The sequence below is a fragment of the Condylura cristata genome, unplaced genomic scaffold, assembly GCF_000260355.1.
Source record: "Condylura cristata isolate star-nosed mole 26May11 unplaced genomic scaffold, ConCri1.0 scaffold00031, whole genome shotgun sequence".
Classification (NCBI taxonomy): domain Eukaryota; kingdom Metazoa; phylum Chordata; class Mammalia; order Eulipotyphla; family Talpidae; genus Condylura; species Condylura cristata.
Window position 1 is genome coordinate 17,124,111 of NW_004567132.1, and position 15,620 is coordinate 17,139,730.

At 44.9% G+C, this 15,620-nt stretch overlaps 2 protein-coding genes across 2 annotated transcripts in view; one reads left to right on the forward strand and one right to left on the reverse strand.

Moving 5' to 3' along the window:
• Nucleotides 1-341: 341 nt before the first annotated feature.
• Nucleotides 342-3,124, forward strand: DOK1 (docking protein 1, 62kDa (downstream of tyrosine kinase 1)). Its single transcript, XM_004691571.2, has 5 exons — nt 342-417; nt 739-1,038; nt 1,205-1,298; nt 1,509-1,693; nt 1,929-3,124. The coding sequence occupies exons 1-5, from the start codon at nt 358-360 to the stop codon at nt 2,730-2,732; spliced, it is 1,443 nt and encodes a 480-aa protein (XP_004691628.1). The 5' UTR covers nt 342-357; the 3' UTR covers nt 2,733-3,124.
• A 1,012-nt stretch (nt 3,125-4,136) lies between these two features.
• Nucleotides 4,137-15,620, reverse strand: part of M1AP (meiosis 1 associated protein) — a 51,490-nt gene continuing 40,006 nt past the window's right edge. Inside the window, exons 7-9 of the mRNA XM_004691367.2 lie at nt 6,401-6,607; nt 5,209-5,349; nt 4,137-4,301 (exon numbers count right to left, since the gene is read on the reverse strand). Coding sequence (XP_004691424.1) covers nt 4,137-4,301; nt 5,209-5,349; nt 6,401-6,607 — 513 coding nt within the window. The remainder of the gene's footprint in view (nt 4,302-5,208; nt 5,350-6,400; nt 6,608-15,620) is intronic.

The following is a 15,620-nucleotide window of genomic DNA, read 5'->3' on the forward strand; positions in this document are numbered from 1 at the left end:
AGCCCCAGCATGCCCGTCGGCATTTTCGAGGTGATGTCACGGCCTGCACTCTGATGTCACGTCGGGTATATGACATCGCGCGCCGCCACCAAGCTCTGGAGCCTGAGCCCGGTAGCTGAAACCCCGAAGGTTCTCTGGGTAGTGCGTCACGTGCGCGTCCCGGGAAGTGGCGGGCGGCCTGAAGGTGATCTAGGGACCCCTTCCCCTTCCTCCTAGCTCAGTTCCCTCCCCCTTCCCCTAGCGCGGGGGCCGGAGGCGGCTGGGGAACGCCCCCGGAGGGCCGGCCCCGCCCAGGCCCCGCCCAGGCCCGCCCCCATCCCGTCCGGCCAGGAAGCGAGGAAGGAACCGCCGGGGGCCATGGACGGGGCGGTGATGGAGGGTCCTCTCTTTATGCAGAGTCAGCGTTTCGGTACCAAGGTAGTAGGGGGCAGGGGGTGCCGAACCCCAGCAGGTACAGAGTGGGCGCTCGAACCCAGAAAGAGGGAGGGGGCGGGCAGCGGGTTGGAGCGCGGCGCCCGCTCTGGAGAGCGCTGTGACGTTCCCGCGAAATTGCTTTGCACACTCGGGAGAGGGTACGCCCTCTCTGGTCCGGGAGAGCCGGAGCGGCGGCCTTTTTGAGGAAACTTCGGCCCCCGTTGGGAAGTCTCAGACGCGAAATCTGCTTGCGTCCTCCTCCCCTGCCCCGGACCGGGCCGCCGGTGCTGCCCGCTGCCTCTCCAGCTCTCGCTCTCTCCCCAGAGATGGAGGAAGACCTGGGCCGTGCTCTACCCCGCCAGCCCGCACGGCGTGGCGAGACTCGAATTCTTTGATCACAAGGGTTCGAGCTCCGGAGCCAGCCGAGGGGGCTCGCGCCGTCTGGACTGCAAGGTGATCCGTCTGGCCGAGTGTGTGAGCGTGGCCCCGGTGACTGTAGAGAGCCCCCCTGAGCCCGGCGCCGCAGCCTTTCGCCTGGACACCGCGCAGCGCTCGCACCTGCTGGCGGCGGACGCACCGTCCAGCGCTGCCTGGGTGCAGACATTGTGCCGAAATGCCTTTCCGGTGAGAGGGCCGACGGTGCGGGCCAAGGGTTGGGGCGAGCCGCACTGGGCCCCGAGAGGCGACGCGGGTGGGGGCAGTTTCTGCGGTAGAGGAACTGGACAGGCTCCGGTCCTGGGAACTGCGTTGACGGAATCACAGGGTCTGTGGTACTTTCTCTTTACCTCAGAAAGGCAGCTGGACCCTGGCGCCTGCCGACAACCCACCCAAGCTTTCTGCCCTGGAGATGCTGGAGAACTCTCTGTATAGTCCCACTTGGGAAGGTAGACATCAGAGAAGCCCCAAAAGGGATGGGGTGGAGAGGAAGGGTGTCTTTGGGAAAGGGGTGGCTAGAGCGCCCAGAGACCCATGGGGAAGTAGGAAGGTCCTGAGAGCTGGCTTCCAACTGAGTACTTGAACAATCTGCTTCCTCAATACTTCCCCATCCATCCGCGGTCAGTCCAGGTGCCATCCCAATTGTGCATTCTTTCCAGGATCCCAGTTCTGGGTAACCGTGCAGAGAACTGAAGCCGCTGAACGATGTAGCCTGCATGGATCCTATGTGCTGAGGGTAGAGGCTGAAAAACTGACTCTCCTGACAGTGGGTGCCCAGAAACAGATACTGGAGCCCCTCTTCTCCTGGCCCTACACTCTATTGCGGCGTTATGGCCGAGACAAGGTGTGATGGGGGAAGGGGTTTCTCAGGGAGGGCTGGCTTTGGGGCCCAGTGGCTTTGAGAGGTTGGGGTAGGCCTGGATGGTAGGCAAGCCCTGCTGTCTGGATAATAATGTTCTTCTTTGTTTCCTCTTGACCCACCTTCCCCAGATAGTCTCCTTTTTATAGATCACATAACTAGTTCAGGCCCTGTGACTCATCTTCTCTGGGTAATAGGTTTTTCTTCACACGCTCTACAGGTCATGTTCTCGTTTGAGGCTGGCCGCCGCTGCCCTTCTGGCCCTGGGACCTTCACCTTCCAGACTGCACAGGGAAATGACATCTTTCAGGCAGTTGAGTCTGCTATCCACCGGCAGAAGGCCCAAGGAATACCTGGTCATGGGCAGGATGTTCTAAGAGCTGATACTCATGGAGAAGTGGCAGAGGGGAAGTTGGCTTCCCTTACTGGCCCCCAGGAGCCTCAGGGCAGCCCTCCATCCCTGTATGCAGAACCTTTAGACTCCCTTCGCATTCCTCCAGGTCCTTCCCGGGACTCCTTATACTCAGATCCCCTGGACAGCACCTCTGCTCAGGCAAGGGAGGGGCCACAGAAACCTCTCTACTGGGACATGTACGATCATGTGCAGCAGCAGTTGCTGAAGACCAAGCTGAAGGACCCCAAAGAAGACCCCATCTATGATGAACCTGAGGGCCAGGCCCCAGTTAGTCTGCGGGGCCTCTATGATCTGCCTCAGGAGCCCAAGGATGCTTGGTGGTGCCAGGCTCGAATGGTGGAGGAAGGCTATGAGCTCCCCTACAACCCTGCTACTGATGACTATGCTGTGCCACCCACTCGGAGCACAAAGCCCCTCCCAGCACCCAAGCCCCGGGGTCTGATCATCTCTGAACGTGGCACTCCAGTGGGCAGTGGCCACAAAGGTGGCAGCTCAGACACTGCCCTATACAGCAAGGTCCAGAGGACTGCGGCCTCAGGAAGTTGGGACTGTGGGGTCACTAGAGCAAGGACTGACAGGATTGGTGTCAAATCAGAGGGCTCCACATGAGCAGCAGGGAAAGACTGGGGGCGCTGTCATGGGGAGGTGACACTGGGGCAGATCTGTTAGCACCCCTGGGAACCACAGGGCTTGGTCAGGCCTGGGGACCAGAGGGATTAGGAATGTCAAGGGAAGGATGATCAAGAACTAGAAGTGAGACAGATGGCAGAAGCTGAGGAATGGAGTTTTAGGGAGGGCAGCACCATCCCTCCTTTTCAAGGAATGGAGAACCACTGTTGGACCAGACCTCTGGGAAAGGGGTGCCTAGTCAGATTAAGTATAATTAGAGGAGCCTGTCTAGAGGCTATAGGGAGTTGATGGTCTGTGCCTAGGTCCTTAGCCCTGCATTGTTCTTTGTCAGAGATATATTAAAATTTTGGAAAAAACCTCATTAAAGTCAGTTTGGGTATAAGAGGTCTATGTGTATGACTAGTTCCAGAGGGGACATAGTGGCAGAGTGTGCTGGGTGGGTATGGAGGAATGTGTCGGGGACTCTGGAAGGAGGCAAGGGCCCCAGGGCGGGGAGCAGAGCAGAATGGTCCACTCAGGTCCTCCTGGGCTTGACCCTGTCTCTGTGACCCTAGGGGAGTTGTATAATAATTCAGTTCCCCCAACCTTTCTATAAAATGGGAGAATTTAATTCTCCTTCATAGGGTTGTTGAATGAAAGGAGTAAAATTTCTCAAGTATTTAATGCAACTTGAAGCACAGATTAAGTGTTTTATAAGTGGCAGTTATTCCATGGATGGAAAGGGACTAGGGACTAGGTCTTTTCCAACCCATCCTTTTCCCCTGTTCTTAGCGATCAACACCCCACCCCCACCCTCCACCCCCACACACATCCACATCTGCAAGCCCCACACAACCAGGTAGGTACTGAGCACCAACCTCTCCTGTTTGGAGTCTGCAGAGACAGTGTGGTGGGTGTAGTGAGAAGTGTAGGGCTTTGGAATTAAGCTTGGGTTTCAGTCCTGTTTGTTTCTATGAGTTTGGAAAACCTCATCATTTTCTCCAGAGGCCCATTATACTAAAGGTGACCTGACATCATCTACCTGCTGACACAGAGCTACAAGGGGAAAATCAGTGCTTGGAAAGTGCTTAACAATGATGGAGGCTTATTGGGTGTTTAATCTTCATCTGTGTGAGCAGTATCAAATGATTCAAAAGAAAACAAGAGTACCTGCTTGGAGAAGGGAAAGGCTCAGGTGTATCTCTTCCAGGCCTGAGGAGTGGGGGTGGTAGCAGCACTGAGGATAGAGGAGGGGAAGGCTGTTTGCCAGTCACCTGGGGCTATTGCAGGCTAAATGAATGCAAGGCAAGTCTGACAGCAGAAAGCCATTGTGTGAACCTTAGCAAGGATGTGGTTGAGGAGGCACCTGGATTCTGGTGCTGGTGACTTAGGCCTTGAGGAATCCTACTCCTCATCCTCCTCCTCCTCTTCCTCTTCTTCAGAAGGCTGGAAGAAGGTTTCTGAGGAAATTTTGCTGGCAGCTGGTCTCTTAGGGGCTCGGCCAGTGGCTAGAGTCACAGGCAGAGGGGCCACTGTGGCTCGAACTCTGTTCGTGGGCAACTGCCCAGCCTGCAAAGAAAGCAAAGCCTTCTCTGAAGACCAGAGTTCCTGTCTTATCCCGTTCCCTGCTGGGAAACTCCTTCCCTAGGCCTGTCCCTGAAGTGACTGACAGCCTCAGGGGCTGGGTGGTGATGGTAGAGTCCCCCTGCTCCAGCCTCCAAAGTGCCTAAGGTGCTCTGCTCCTTACTTCTCCTCCGACCTCTAGATTATGGTTGGGAAACATCATTCTTATCTTCAGCTAAGGCAAAGGGAGAATTTTTCTAAAGGTTCTGTGACTGAGAGACTAGGAAAAAATAAGGGATAAGGGCCAAAGGAAGCCTAAATATTTTAGAATATGGATCTTATAAAAATAACCCCACCCTTGGTTACTCTTCTCCAACCCTTGTCTCCAAGCTATTTACTTTGGCTAGCCTCTCTTAACTTGCACGGATGCGGTGAGGATTAAATGAGAAAAACGTGTGTGAAAGCACTGTTGGGAAACCTGGCAAATAACGGGTGCTCAGTATAAGTTAATTTCCCTTCCCTTGGGCCTTTCTTTTTCTAACTTCCCTTTAGCCTTTTCTTTCAAAGAGAGCTGTGTTGCAGTTCCAGTGCAGCCAGTTTGCTTAGTGGGACAATGGTCTATTAAATGACTAACAAGGTATCATAAACACTACAATTAAGATACTTAAACATTATCATATGTAAATGCTCAAACAGAAAAGCCCTACCAGTTTGGGGTGTAACTTCTTTTGTCTAGGGTAAGGTCCTCCCTTTTTCTTCCCAGGTTGGCCTGTTGGTCAGGTTCTCCCCTCCACTTGGTGGGGTCCAGGCAGGTGGCTACTTACTCCCTTGGAGGAGGGAAGGGAAGGAGAGGACCGGATCTTTGGGATCTGAGCTTAAAGGGGAGGGAGGGAGGTAAAGAGGCGAGCTGTACCTTTCTCGGAACTCTGCTCTCCCAGCTCACATGGGGCCGCCCTGGAGTTTTGACAATGGTACTGCTCAAGTGTGAATACAGGTGGCTCCAAACCTGCAAGGGGTTGTAGGTGGGCTCTAGCTCCAGACCATCCAGCAGGCTCTGAGGAAAACAGAAGAGACTAAGCCAAAGAACTCAAGAGCTTGGGCTTGCAGAACACAAGATGTTAGGCAGAGACCCAGGAGTGTGAAGCTGAAAGAGGTAAGAAGACCCAGGGCTTCCTTGGAGGGGTGAAAGAGATGTATGTCCCACTGGGAGTTTGGACCCCCATTTTGAATGCTAGTGAGCTAAGTGTTGAAGCAGGAGCTACAGGGGAGGCTAGAAAAACTCAGTAATTCGACCCTCAAAAAGTGTGTTTTTGGGTTCTGACAGGGACTGGAGGGGCTAGCAGGGGTCTGGGGGTTGCAAGTATGTGTGTACAGGTCGATGTATATTGTGAGGGAGGCTGTATCCATGACCTGGGGGGTGCTTTCAGTCTCTGAGTACACCAAGTCCTCAGCCTGCGAGGTGAGAATGACCAGAGGACACGCGAGCACAGCATTCTTAAGCAGTCAGGTTTTCCGGCCACAACATCCTGTGCCAGGAACCATTGGCCCCAAACTGAGACGCTGAGGGAGCCATGGTGACTCGTGCCCACCGAGAGCACAATCCCAAGCTTGTCCTCTGCACAGAAGCTAACCATCCTACAGCAATATGGCTTCAGCCCTCCCAGCCCAGAGCCCGCCTCCCACCCTCAGAGGCCTGAGGAGCTGGCAGAGGAAATCCAGAATTCAGATCCAAGAAGAGAGGAGACAGAGAAAGAGAAAATGACCTTCAGAGCTGTTCTTTGCTTTACATATGAGTCTTATTCTGAATCTTTCTTATTCTCAGCGTCTCCATTGGCTGCCTTTTCCTCAACCAACAGAAATAGATGCACACACACAAAATGCAGCGAAAGACCCATGAGAATTCACCATCAAACACATGTCTACTTCCTTCTTCCAGGTCTCAGTTCCTAGACTTACCTCTTACCACACACTTGGACCCACTTCCTCCCTGCCCCCCCAAGATGACCCTCTGTCTGTCCCTCACAGGCTTGCTCCTTGCCCTCAACCCTTTCTAGAACTCCATTCTCTTCCCTCTACCCATCCCATAAGATCTGGGCTCCACTCACCTCCACAGTCTTAAGGCTGTCATCGGGAAGGTCCTCAGGTAGCAGAGGGAAAGGGCTGGGCAGCATCAGTTCCCTTGTGGCCACTGCTTTCACCAGCAAAGTGGGAGAGGGTGACGGTACTATCACATAGAAGGTGCTGGCAGCTTCTCGCAGGCTGTGTTCCCCGTTCAAGGGCTCCCCTTTGGCCAACAGCAACCATTCTCTTTTCTGAAAGAAGGACACATATAGATGCTGGTTCATCTTCATCTTTGGCATGCTTTGAAGATCAATCCCATCTGAGGCTTCCCTGAGTTCCTCTGGGGGTTTTGGGAAGGGCCAACTTATTTCAGCCTGGCCCTGAGAGGCAGGGCTATAACTGCCTGAACCATCAGTGCCCCAAGGTACTGCTCTTTCTCCCTCTAACAAAAGGGTTAACACTGTAAAGACAAGTTAAAAGATGTCCTTGCACTGAATAGGTGTTCACCCTAGAGGGGTGTGTATATAGAAATTCCTGTCTGCTATCTCATGGAATTAATAAGAATCTTTTGTTGTACACAGAAAAATCATGACCTCTAGAGTTTGAATCTACTGATTTTGAGACAAGATTCTGTTAGAGAACTGATATACAGACTTGGATGAGGTCTGTGAGGAATATAAGAGAACCGGGAAGAAACTGAGTTGAAATGACTTTACAGAATGTTTTAAAATGTCTGGGCTGATTTAGAGAGAGAATGGCAAAAGATTCTGGAAGGAAAAGAGGCAAATGCATCCTTATAATTTGATTAAAAATATTCAATCTTCAGTTTTCAAAATATTCTGGGAAAGCAAGAGATAGGAAGTTGAACAGTAAGGCCCCTATTTTGAACCCTGAATTTCTTTTTTTTTTAAATAAAGATTTATTTATTTATGCATACAGAACTGGTGTGTAGGCCAGAGGTGCAGGGGAGTGAGAGGATTCATCAGAGACAGAATAGGGCACAGAACAGGCAGGCTTACAAAGTACACTGCTGAGGGGAGGAGTGGACAGGTCAGGAGAGGTCTTCTGGGCCCTGCGGGGTCACCTCCATGGCTGGGGATCAAATTCTAATTTGTGTTGAACCAGCTGCAGCTAGCTTCCTAGTGCTAAGTTTTAACTCTTTGCGCCACAAGAGAGGGCCCTGGACCCTGAATTGCTAACTTCTTCCTGGATAGTATTTCATGGCTGCAGAGACTTGAAGTCCGGGACCCACACTGAAACATGGATTGATCTGTTAGAACAGGGAGTTGAACCTGTGGTGGAATTGGTTTACTGTCATAGCAGGTCTCTAGGCTGAGTAAAAGCACTGGCATAGGAAATGTCTTCTGGGGTGTCCTAGAAGAGCCATTGGGGTCCTCAGGTGAAACAATGTTAAATGATGGTAGATCATTGCTGAGTACTTTAGACTATGCATTTGCTATCCTAAAGAGTGGAACATGAGTTAGATGCTGAATTTATCAGAAGGCAGGTGAAAAGGTATCTACATTTATGTTGGTTGGGGCTTTATAGAAGGTGCCAGGGAGCTTAGATATTAGGAGGGAGGGTCAGATTCTGCTTTGGACAGGTGCAGAACTAAATAGCATGCTGTATTCCAAGATCAGCCTGCCCAAACTCATCCTCCCCTACCCCTGCTCTGATTTCTAATTTCTAAGGCTATGAAGAAGTTGGTATGGTAGCCTCTGTTGTTTTCTGACTGCCCCTTGCCCTCCCCCTTCCTGTTCTCTCTTCCATTTTTCAGTCTTTCAGTGATTGGTCTAAGGGCTGATATATGACCTAGGTTTAAATAATGAAACATAAGTAGAAGTTTCTGGATGGGGCTTCTGGAAAAATGTTTTACTATTCCCATACTGGCTCATACAATGTAGGCCAGGGGTAGATGATAACCTTCCAAACAGCCATTTATACATTCATTTCAAGGTGGAACTTTCTTTAAGGTCCATCATTTTGATAAGCCATAAAATAAATCACAGCAAATTTAAAAAGATTAAAATCATTGCAAACACAATGGAATGAAATTAGGAATCAAAAACAAAAAGAAAGTTGGAAAGTTGATAAATATGTGAAAGTTAAACCTATTCCTAAATAATAAATGAACTGAAGAAGAAATCACCAAGAAAATCAGAAAATAATTTGAGATGCCCAAATTTATGAAATAAAGCCAACACAGTGCTTAGAGAGAAATTTGTGGCAGAAAATTTTCTCTATTAAAATTAAAAGGACTATGGTGATGGCACACAGGTGATTTGGTGATGAGAAGCCCATGGGGATTACAACTGAGATGGAAAAATGCACCAAATGATGTAAAAAATAAACTATTATGTTATTTTAAAAATAAAATAAAATAAAAAGGAGGCCCTCCCTGGTGGTGCAAGGGGTTAAGTTTCAGCCACTGCAGCACAAGTTCAATCCTGGGCCAGGGAAGTGACCCACATGGCATAGCAGACCTCTCTTATCTTACCCGCTGCTCCCCTCAGCAGTGTATTTCAGTCAACCTGCCTGTTCTGTTCCCCATCACATCTCTGGCTTTTTTTTTTAATTAAAAAATACTTTATTTATTTATACATACAAGAACTGGGGTACAGGCCAGAGGTGCAGGGGCAGTGAGAGGATTCACCAGAAACATAGTTGGGAGCAGAACAGGTGGATAGGTGTAGTATACTGCTGAGGGAAGCAGGGGGCGAGACAGGAGAGGTCTGCTGTGCCATGTGGGTCACTTCCGGGTGGGGATCAAACTTGTACAGAAGGGGCCACAGGTTGGCTTAGCTTCTCATTGCAGCACTCCAACCCTTGGCACCACCAGGGAGGGCCCAATAAATAAAATCTTACAAAAGGGGAAGGACATTAAAAACAAAATACTAGAGTAGAAAGAAATTAAATGGAGAGTAGGTAAGCAATAGAACCAAAAGTAGATTCTTTAAACAGATCAACAAAATAGACAACATTTTAGATAGACAGATTAAGGAAAAAAAGAATATCCAAGTTACTAAGATCAGAATTAAAGTAGTATCACTGTAGCCTTGCCAAAATTAAAAGGGTTATAAAGGAATATAACAGTTATAAACAGTTGTAAGCCAATAAATTAGAAAACCTTGGTGAAATAGACATATTCCTAGAAAGATACAAGCTACTGTGACTGACTCAAGAAGAAATAGAAAATCTGAATATGTGAGGAGGTCCCCATGACCACTCTTGGGTACAATGATTTACTAAGGATTCACAAAACTCAGCATGTAGTTGTATATGATTTATCATAGAAAAAGTATGCAAAGCAAAATTAACAAAGGGAAATGGCTCATGGGTTGAAGTCCAGACGAAAGCAGGTACAAGTTTCTGAGTCCTCTACCAGTGGAGGTATGTACCTAAATTATACACTGAATTGTGACAACATATGCTAAGTGTTGTCTACTAGGAAAAGTCAGTAGAGACTCAGTACTCAACCTTTTTATTAGGGGATGCTCATGTAGGCATCCTGTACCTAGCACAAAATTTTAGACTCTTAGGAGAAAAACAGATGTTCAGCATAAACCATATATATATATATATACCCACACACACACACATACAAAATATATGATACACATATATAATATATATGACAAATATATATGACACACACATAATATATGACATATACATATTATATATGCATTTATAAATATATTTGTGTACAAACAGTTTAGACAAGTGAACCACTCTTATTATTTGGGGAATGGTGAAATCCAAGTTCCCAGATGGCAGCCAAGAGTCAGCCTTGCAAGCAGGACTTTCTCAGGTCAGGATTTCAGGATGGCTGTATAAAATTTTCTGTACAACCTATACTAAGTTAAGCTATAGAATTGGTAATCAGAAAAATTCCCACAAAAAACAGTCAAGGCCCAGATGGGCTACTCTGGTGAATTCTACCAAACATTTAAAGAAGAAATAACATTAATCTTTCACAAGTAGTTCTCAAAAATAGATGAAGGAATAGTTTCCAGTTCATTCTATAAGGCCAATAGTACCTGATCATAAAAATCAACGGTATTCTAAGAAAAAAAAATTACAGACCAATATTCCTTGTAAATAGAGATGCAAAACAAATGTTTCAACATACAGCTAGCCAAATCTAGCAATATATAAAAAGACTTATACACCTAGCAATTGCAAGGTTGGCTTAATATATAAAGCAATGTAATACAACAAGCACTTAAGTGACATAATTATCTTAAGAGATGTAGAAAAATCATTTGATAAAATCTAAAATTCTTTCATCATAAAAATGCTTAAAAAAATAGGAATAGAATGCAACTTTCTCAACTTGGCAAAGGTTGCAAAACCAACAGCTAACATCATAGGTAGTGGTGAAAAGCTGCCTGCTTTGTCCCTAGATCAACAATAAGACAAAGATGTCTGCTCTTGCCACCTATTCAACAATTTATAGACAGTGTATCGAACACCAGAGGGCTATTTCTGACATATTCTGGGTTACATTAGCCCCCTAGGATCTGACTCTAGGTAGGAGGAGAAGCCCTCATAAAGATACTGTAATAACATTCTGGTACTTAGGACTAATATTTAAAACCATTGATTAAGAAAAATATAGTAATGTGATATTTCTTCTATCAGAGAGCTAGGCAAATTAATATCACTTATCAGTGCTGTGAAGGTTAAGACATATGTGGCAACAGGTACATAGGTGGGGAAGGATGAGTAGACAGGCAGGGAAAGCGTCACAGTGAGGTATTCAAGCAGTATCTGGGGGAACAAATGAGCAGATGTTCATCAGATGAACAGAGATGTGGTGAAGAGAGCACTAAGAAAAAAGGTGTGGGGGCTGGGAACAGTTTTACACTTGGAGGACACTTAGTAGTTTTATTAGTATGGCTGGAGTGGAGGATGAAGGCTATGGTAAAAGATGAATCAAGAGAAATGAACAAGAGCATGCTAATCTCCTGTCCCAATATCTGTTTACACAACAGCCTCTGCAGTCTGACCTCATTCTGATATTTTTTCCCCCAAATGGCTCCTGACCTGCCAGCACCCTACTCTCAGCTTGGATTCTTGTTCTTGAATCTTTGCCGAAAAATAACCAAGGACTTTCCATTCCCCCACCCATTTACAGCCCAGCCAGGTCATCACTGTGTATTCAGACTCCTGCTGGACACATCCTGGCTTGAATCCCGTCACTTCTGTCGCCAATTAGGGCAGACAAGGCCCGTACAATTCTGGAATGTATCTCCAGAGACTCTGACATTTTAAGTAGGAAATTGAAAGACCTAGGTGGTATTTTCATTTCTTTTTCTAGTTCACACAGACATGACTTTGTTGGAGAAAGGAGGATGTGGAAAGTGAGTCACTAGCTATATAACTGGGACTATGCAGAAGATTTTGTAATTGAAATGATGTTTTCCAGGCAATGGATAGATCCATCTCATAAATACTTGGAAACATTAGTTATACACACACACACACTCACATTTATTTATTTATTTCCTATCACATTCCACAAAGCAGTTGTGCCAGTTTTGAAAAACAAAGCAACACAAAAAGATAAACAACTGAAGAGGTTGGGCAAAGGAAAAATAAAGGTAGGGCAATAATAGAATCAAGATTAGATAAACTCAGAAAAAATGCAAACCACCCACTTTTGCTCCTTAGCTTTTCTTGATATAAAGCCCTGAGAAATTCTCTTATGCATCCTTATTGAGCAATGTGCTTCAGAGAACTGTAATCAATATAATAAATTAATTTCATATGGCTATAGAGTTGTTGGTTAAAAGTTGAGGTCCTGGAGTCAACCATTCTGGGTTCAATCCTGGTCCAACAATTACTAGCAGTGTGATTTTGAGAATGTGCTTAACCTCTCTGGATGACAATTTACTTATTATAAAATAGGGGTAATAGTTCCTACTTCATAGGGTGGTTATGGAGATGATATAAATTAGTATTTGTGAAGTGTTTAGAATTAGTATAGACACACAAAATTCTCATGTTACATTAAAAAAATTAAGAATCTATTTAATGATTATTAACTACTATTTGGTAAATTAAAAATAATTTAAACTTCTTAGATATAGAGCTATAAAAGTTCTGAAGAATGGTTCTCTTGTCTGGAGTGAGTTACGAATGAAATTTATGGAGAGGCTGGGAAAATATATATTACTAGTTTATCAAGAACCTCAGATAGTCTTCTGAGGAGAAAATATAAAAAAAAACAAATAAAATAAAAGTATCCATGAATGGTACAGAAATGTAGAACATTTAATTCTCAAGTAAAAAATCAGAATAACATCTAAGACTGCAGCTGACTAAAGTGTAGAATATGTGTAAAATGTAATCTGAAAACTTACACATTTCTAGTTGATGAGTCTGGTTGAGCTGGCACTTATGACTAGAATCTAATTAAGGAAATAAGGATTTTGTTCAGAAAAACTGCTCGAAAGGAGGTGTGGAGGAAGAAACCACATTGAATAAACTGAGCTATGTTTATAGCTATGTTTATACTTGTGAGGAAATCCAGGAACCTGGAAATGAGAACATGGTAGAGCCAGCCAACCTAGTGAGTGTAAACTAGAAAATGTATTACAGGCTGTCTGGCCAGATAAGAGATATAAAGGGAATAAGTGAACATTTAATAAGCATCTACTGTATCTGAATGGGTTAAAGAGACAGAGGCAGACGAGTTCTCTTGCTTAGAACAACCAGAAAAACTGGATAACATACAGGAAACTATTTGTGTGAAGGCAATTAGGAGGTGCTGAAACAAATGAGATGTGGCTAAGTCTCCAGAGAGGGAAGAAGATGCTGAGATGAGACAGAACTGGTACAACTGAGGGCATATGTTGGCTTGAGGTGAAGGGAGGGGAGTTAGGGGTTGAAAAATCAGATTTGCAGTTGCTGAGGTACTTGCAAAGAACAGAGAAACCAATAGATCTCTTGGTAGAAACCAGGCAGGAGGAGCTGGTGGATGCAACCACCAGCTTAGCACATTTGCCAAATATTTTGTTTGCTTGGAGCAGGAAGAAAAATATTAAAAGAAAAAGCTATTAGAAGTACAGCATTTTAGCAGACTTGACATAGAGTGGTTAGAGTTGGAACTGTCAAAGGAGAAGGGACACACATAACACATCAGGTTTTCAGTGGAAAGCCAAGAGCCAGCCAGGGTAGACTGGACCTTAGTAGGACTACAGCCCAGCCATGACTGAGAATAGTTCCTGCCTGAGTGGAACAGGATGATGATCTACCGCTACTCTGCTTAGTGCAGAGCAAGATGAACCCTCTCCAGAAGGGGCCAACACCAACTGAGCTTCTAAAATATATTTAGACACAATGGTCATCTTTTATTAAATATTACCAAGTATTCCAAAAGACAGGAAAACCAAGAGAAAAAAAGAGACAATAGAAAGAAAGCCCATGGGTGATCCAAATTTGGGACTAACAGATAAGAACCTTAAAACAACTTTAATTAGTATGTTCAAGAAAACAGGTAAAAAGTTGTAGAATTTCAAGGGGCTAAAAAATAAATGAAAACCAGAAAGCTGATAACCAATCACCGTGGGCAAATTGTATGCCAGACCTATGCTATGTTTTTTATACATGCGGTGTTACTTCATCACCTTAAGAAACATGCGAAGTATATTTTATTGTTTCTATTTTACTGGGACAAAAGTTATTCATGGGGGCCTCCCTGGTGGCGAGAGGTTAAGTTTCAACACTATCTCTGCTACAGCCTGAGTTGGATCCCCTGCCAGGGAGATGACCCACATATGGTGCAGCAGACCTCTCCTGTCTCACCCACGGTTCCCCTTAGCAGTGTATTTTGGTAAAATCTGCTTACTCTGCTCCCCCCAATGGCTCTGGCAAATCCTTTCACTGCACATACCACTGATCTACACTCTACGCAAAATAAAAAAAGAGTGATTCATTTGTGTCTCTCATACACTTTCTCCCTTTTATCTTTCTATCTCACTCTACTTCTACTCAGGAAAGGACAAGGCTTATGGCTTTATATCTGAAAACCAAGCAAAGAGTATGCACATAATATAACAGTCTGAGAGAAACAGGACCTGAGGAGGGACTGTATCAAAGAGGCTAAGCCAATTTACAGTATCTATCTATCTATCTATCTATCTATCTATCTATCTATCTATCTATCTATCTATCTATCTATCAATCCTTGAGAGAAGGAGCAAGAAGACAGAGGAACAGGAGCCAGGAATATAGGCAGAATTTTAGTGTGTGTGTGTGTGTGTGTATGTGTATAAGCTGGTTGGAGCTCCAGGTCAGCTATAACTGAGGATTACAGAAAGAAAAATGAATGTTATTGTGGATTAAAAACTGCTAATATTTCCCTCTGGAATTCTTTGAAAGCACATATAAATTAATTTAAAAGTTTTGCTTTGATCTCTGGATAGTGACCAAATATAAATATGTAAGTATTCTATTTATGTATCGACTAAATATTTGGGATCAAAAGATTTGCTAGGGTTACAATAGATGAATACACTGATGCTTACAGGAGTTGAGTATGTTCCTAAATTCACAGAGTAGGGAAATAATGAAGATTTCAAGAACTTTGAGCAATCTGGTCCCAAGATCCATGCTTTCCACAGATAATACAAATTATATCTTATCTCAACAAATCAGTAAATGATTGTGCACTGACTTCCAAAAAAGTGTTAACAGGAATAATTCCTATGCTGAACCTAAATTTGATGAATTAATTGGTAAAATAGATAAGTGGCATAAATGCCAGTGAAAGGCAACTATATTGTCCTGGAGCCTGGAGAATCAAATTTATATCATAAAGATCATATATTTAATAAATTAATCAAAATGTTCCACACCCCTAATAAAACACACAATGACCTAATGAAAAAGATAGGAGTCCATAGGAATCTCATTGCAGAAGCACCATCTGAGCTTAGTTTTCAGGACAGGGTAGGATTTGAACCCATGGTCACAGGAGAAGAGGCAACAATGTTCAGGGGTGGGGCAACTTAAAGTTTGTATATTAATTTAGTTGGATTGTATGATGATGCATGAAAGTGAATAACAGTATACGAGGCTGGAGTTTGAATACTTGATTGAAGAATATGGATTTTAAAGTATAATCAAAAGTAAGACACAGAACATTTTTAAGGGAAGTGTCATGTTTCAAGAGGATTCATCTGGTGGCAGTCTGTACAATGCATTGGTAAAAAGAAACACTAAAGATATTGAGACAAGTAAACAGATTACTGCAGT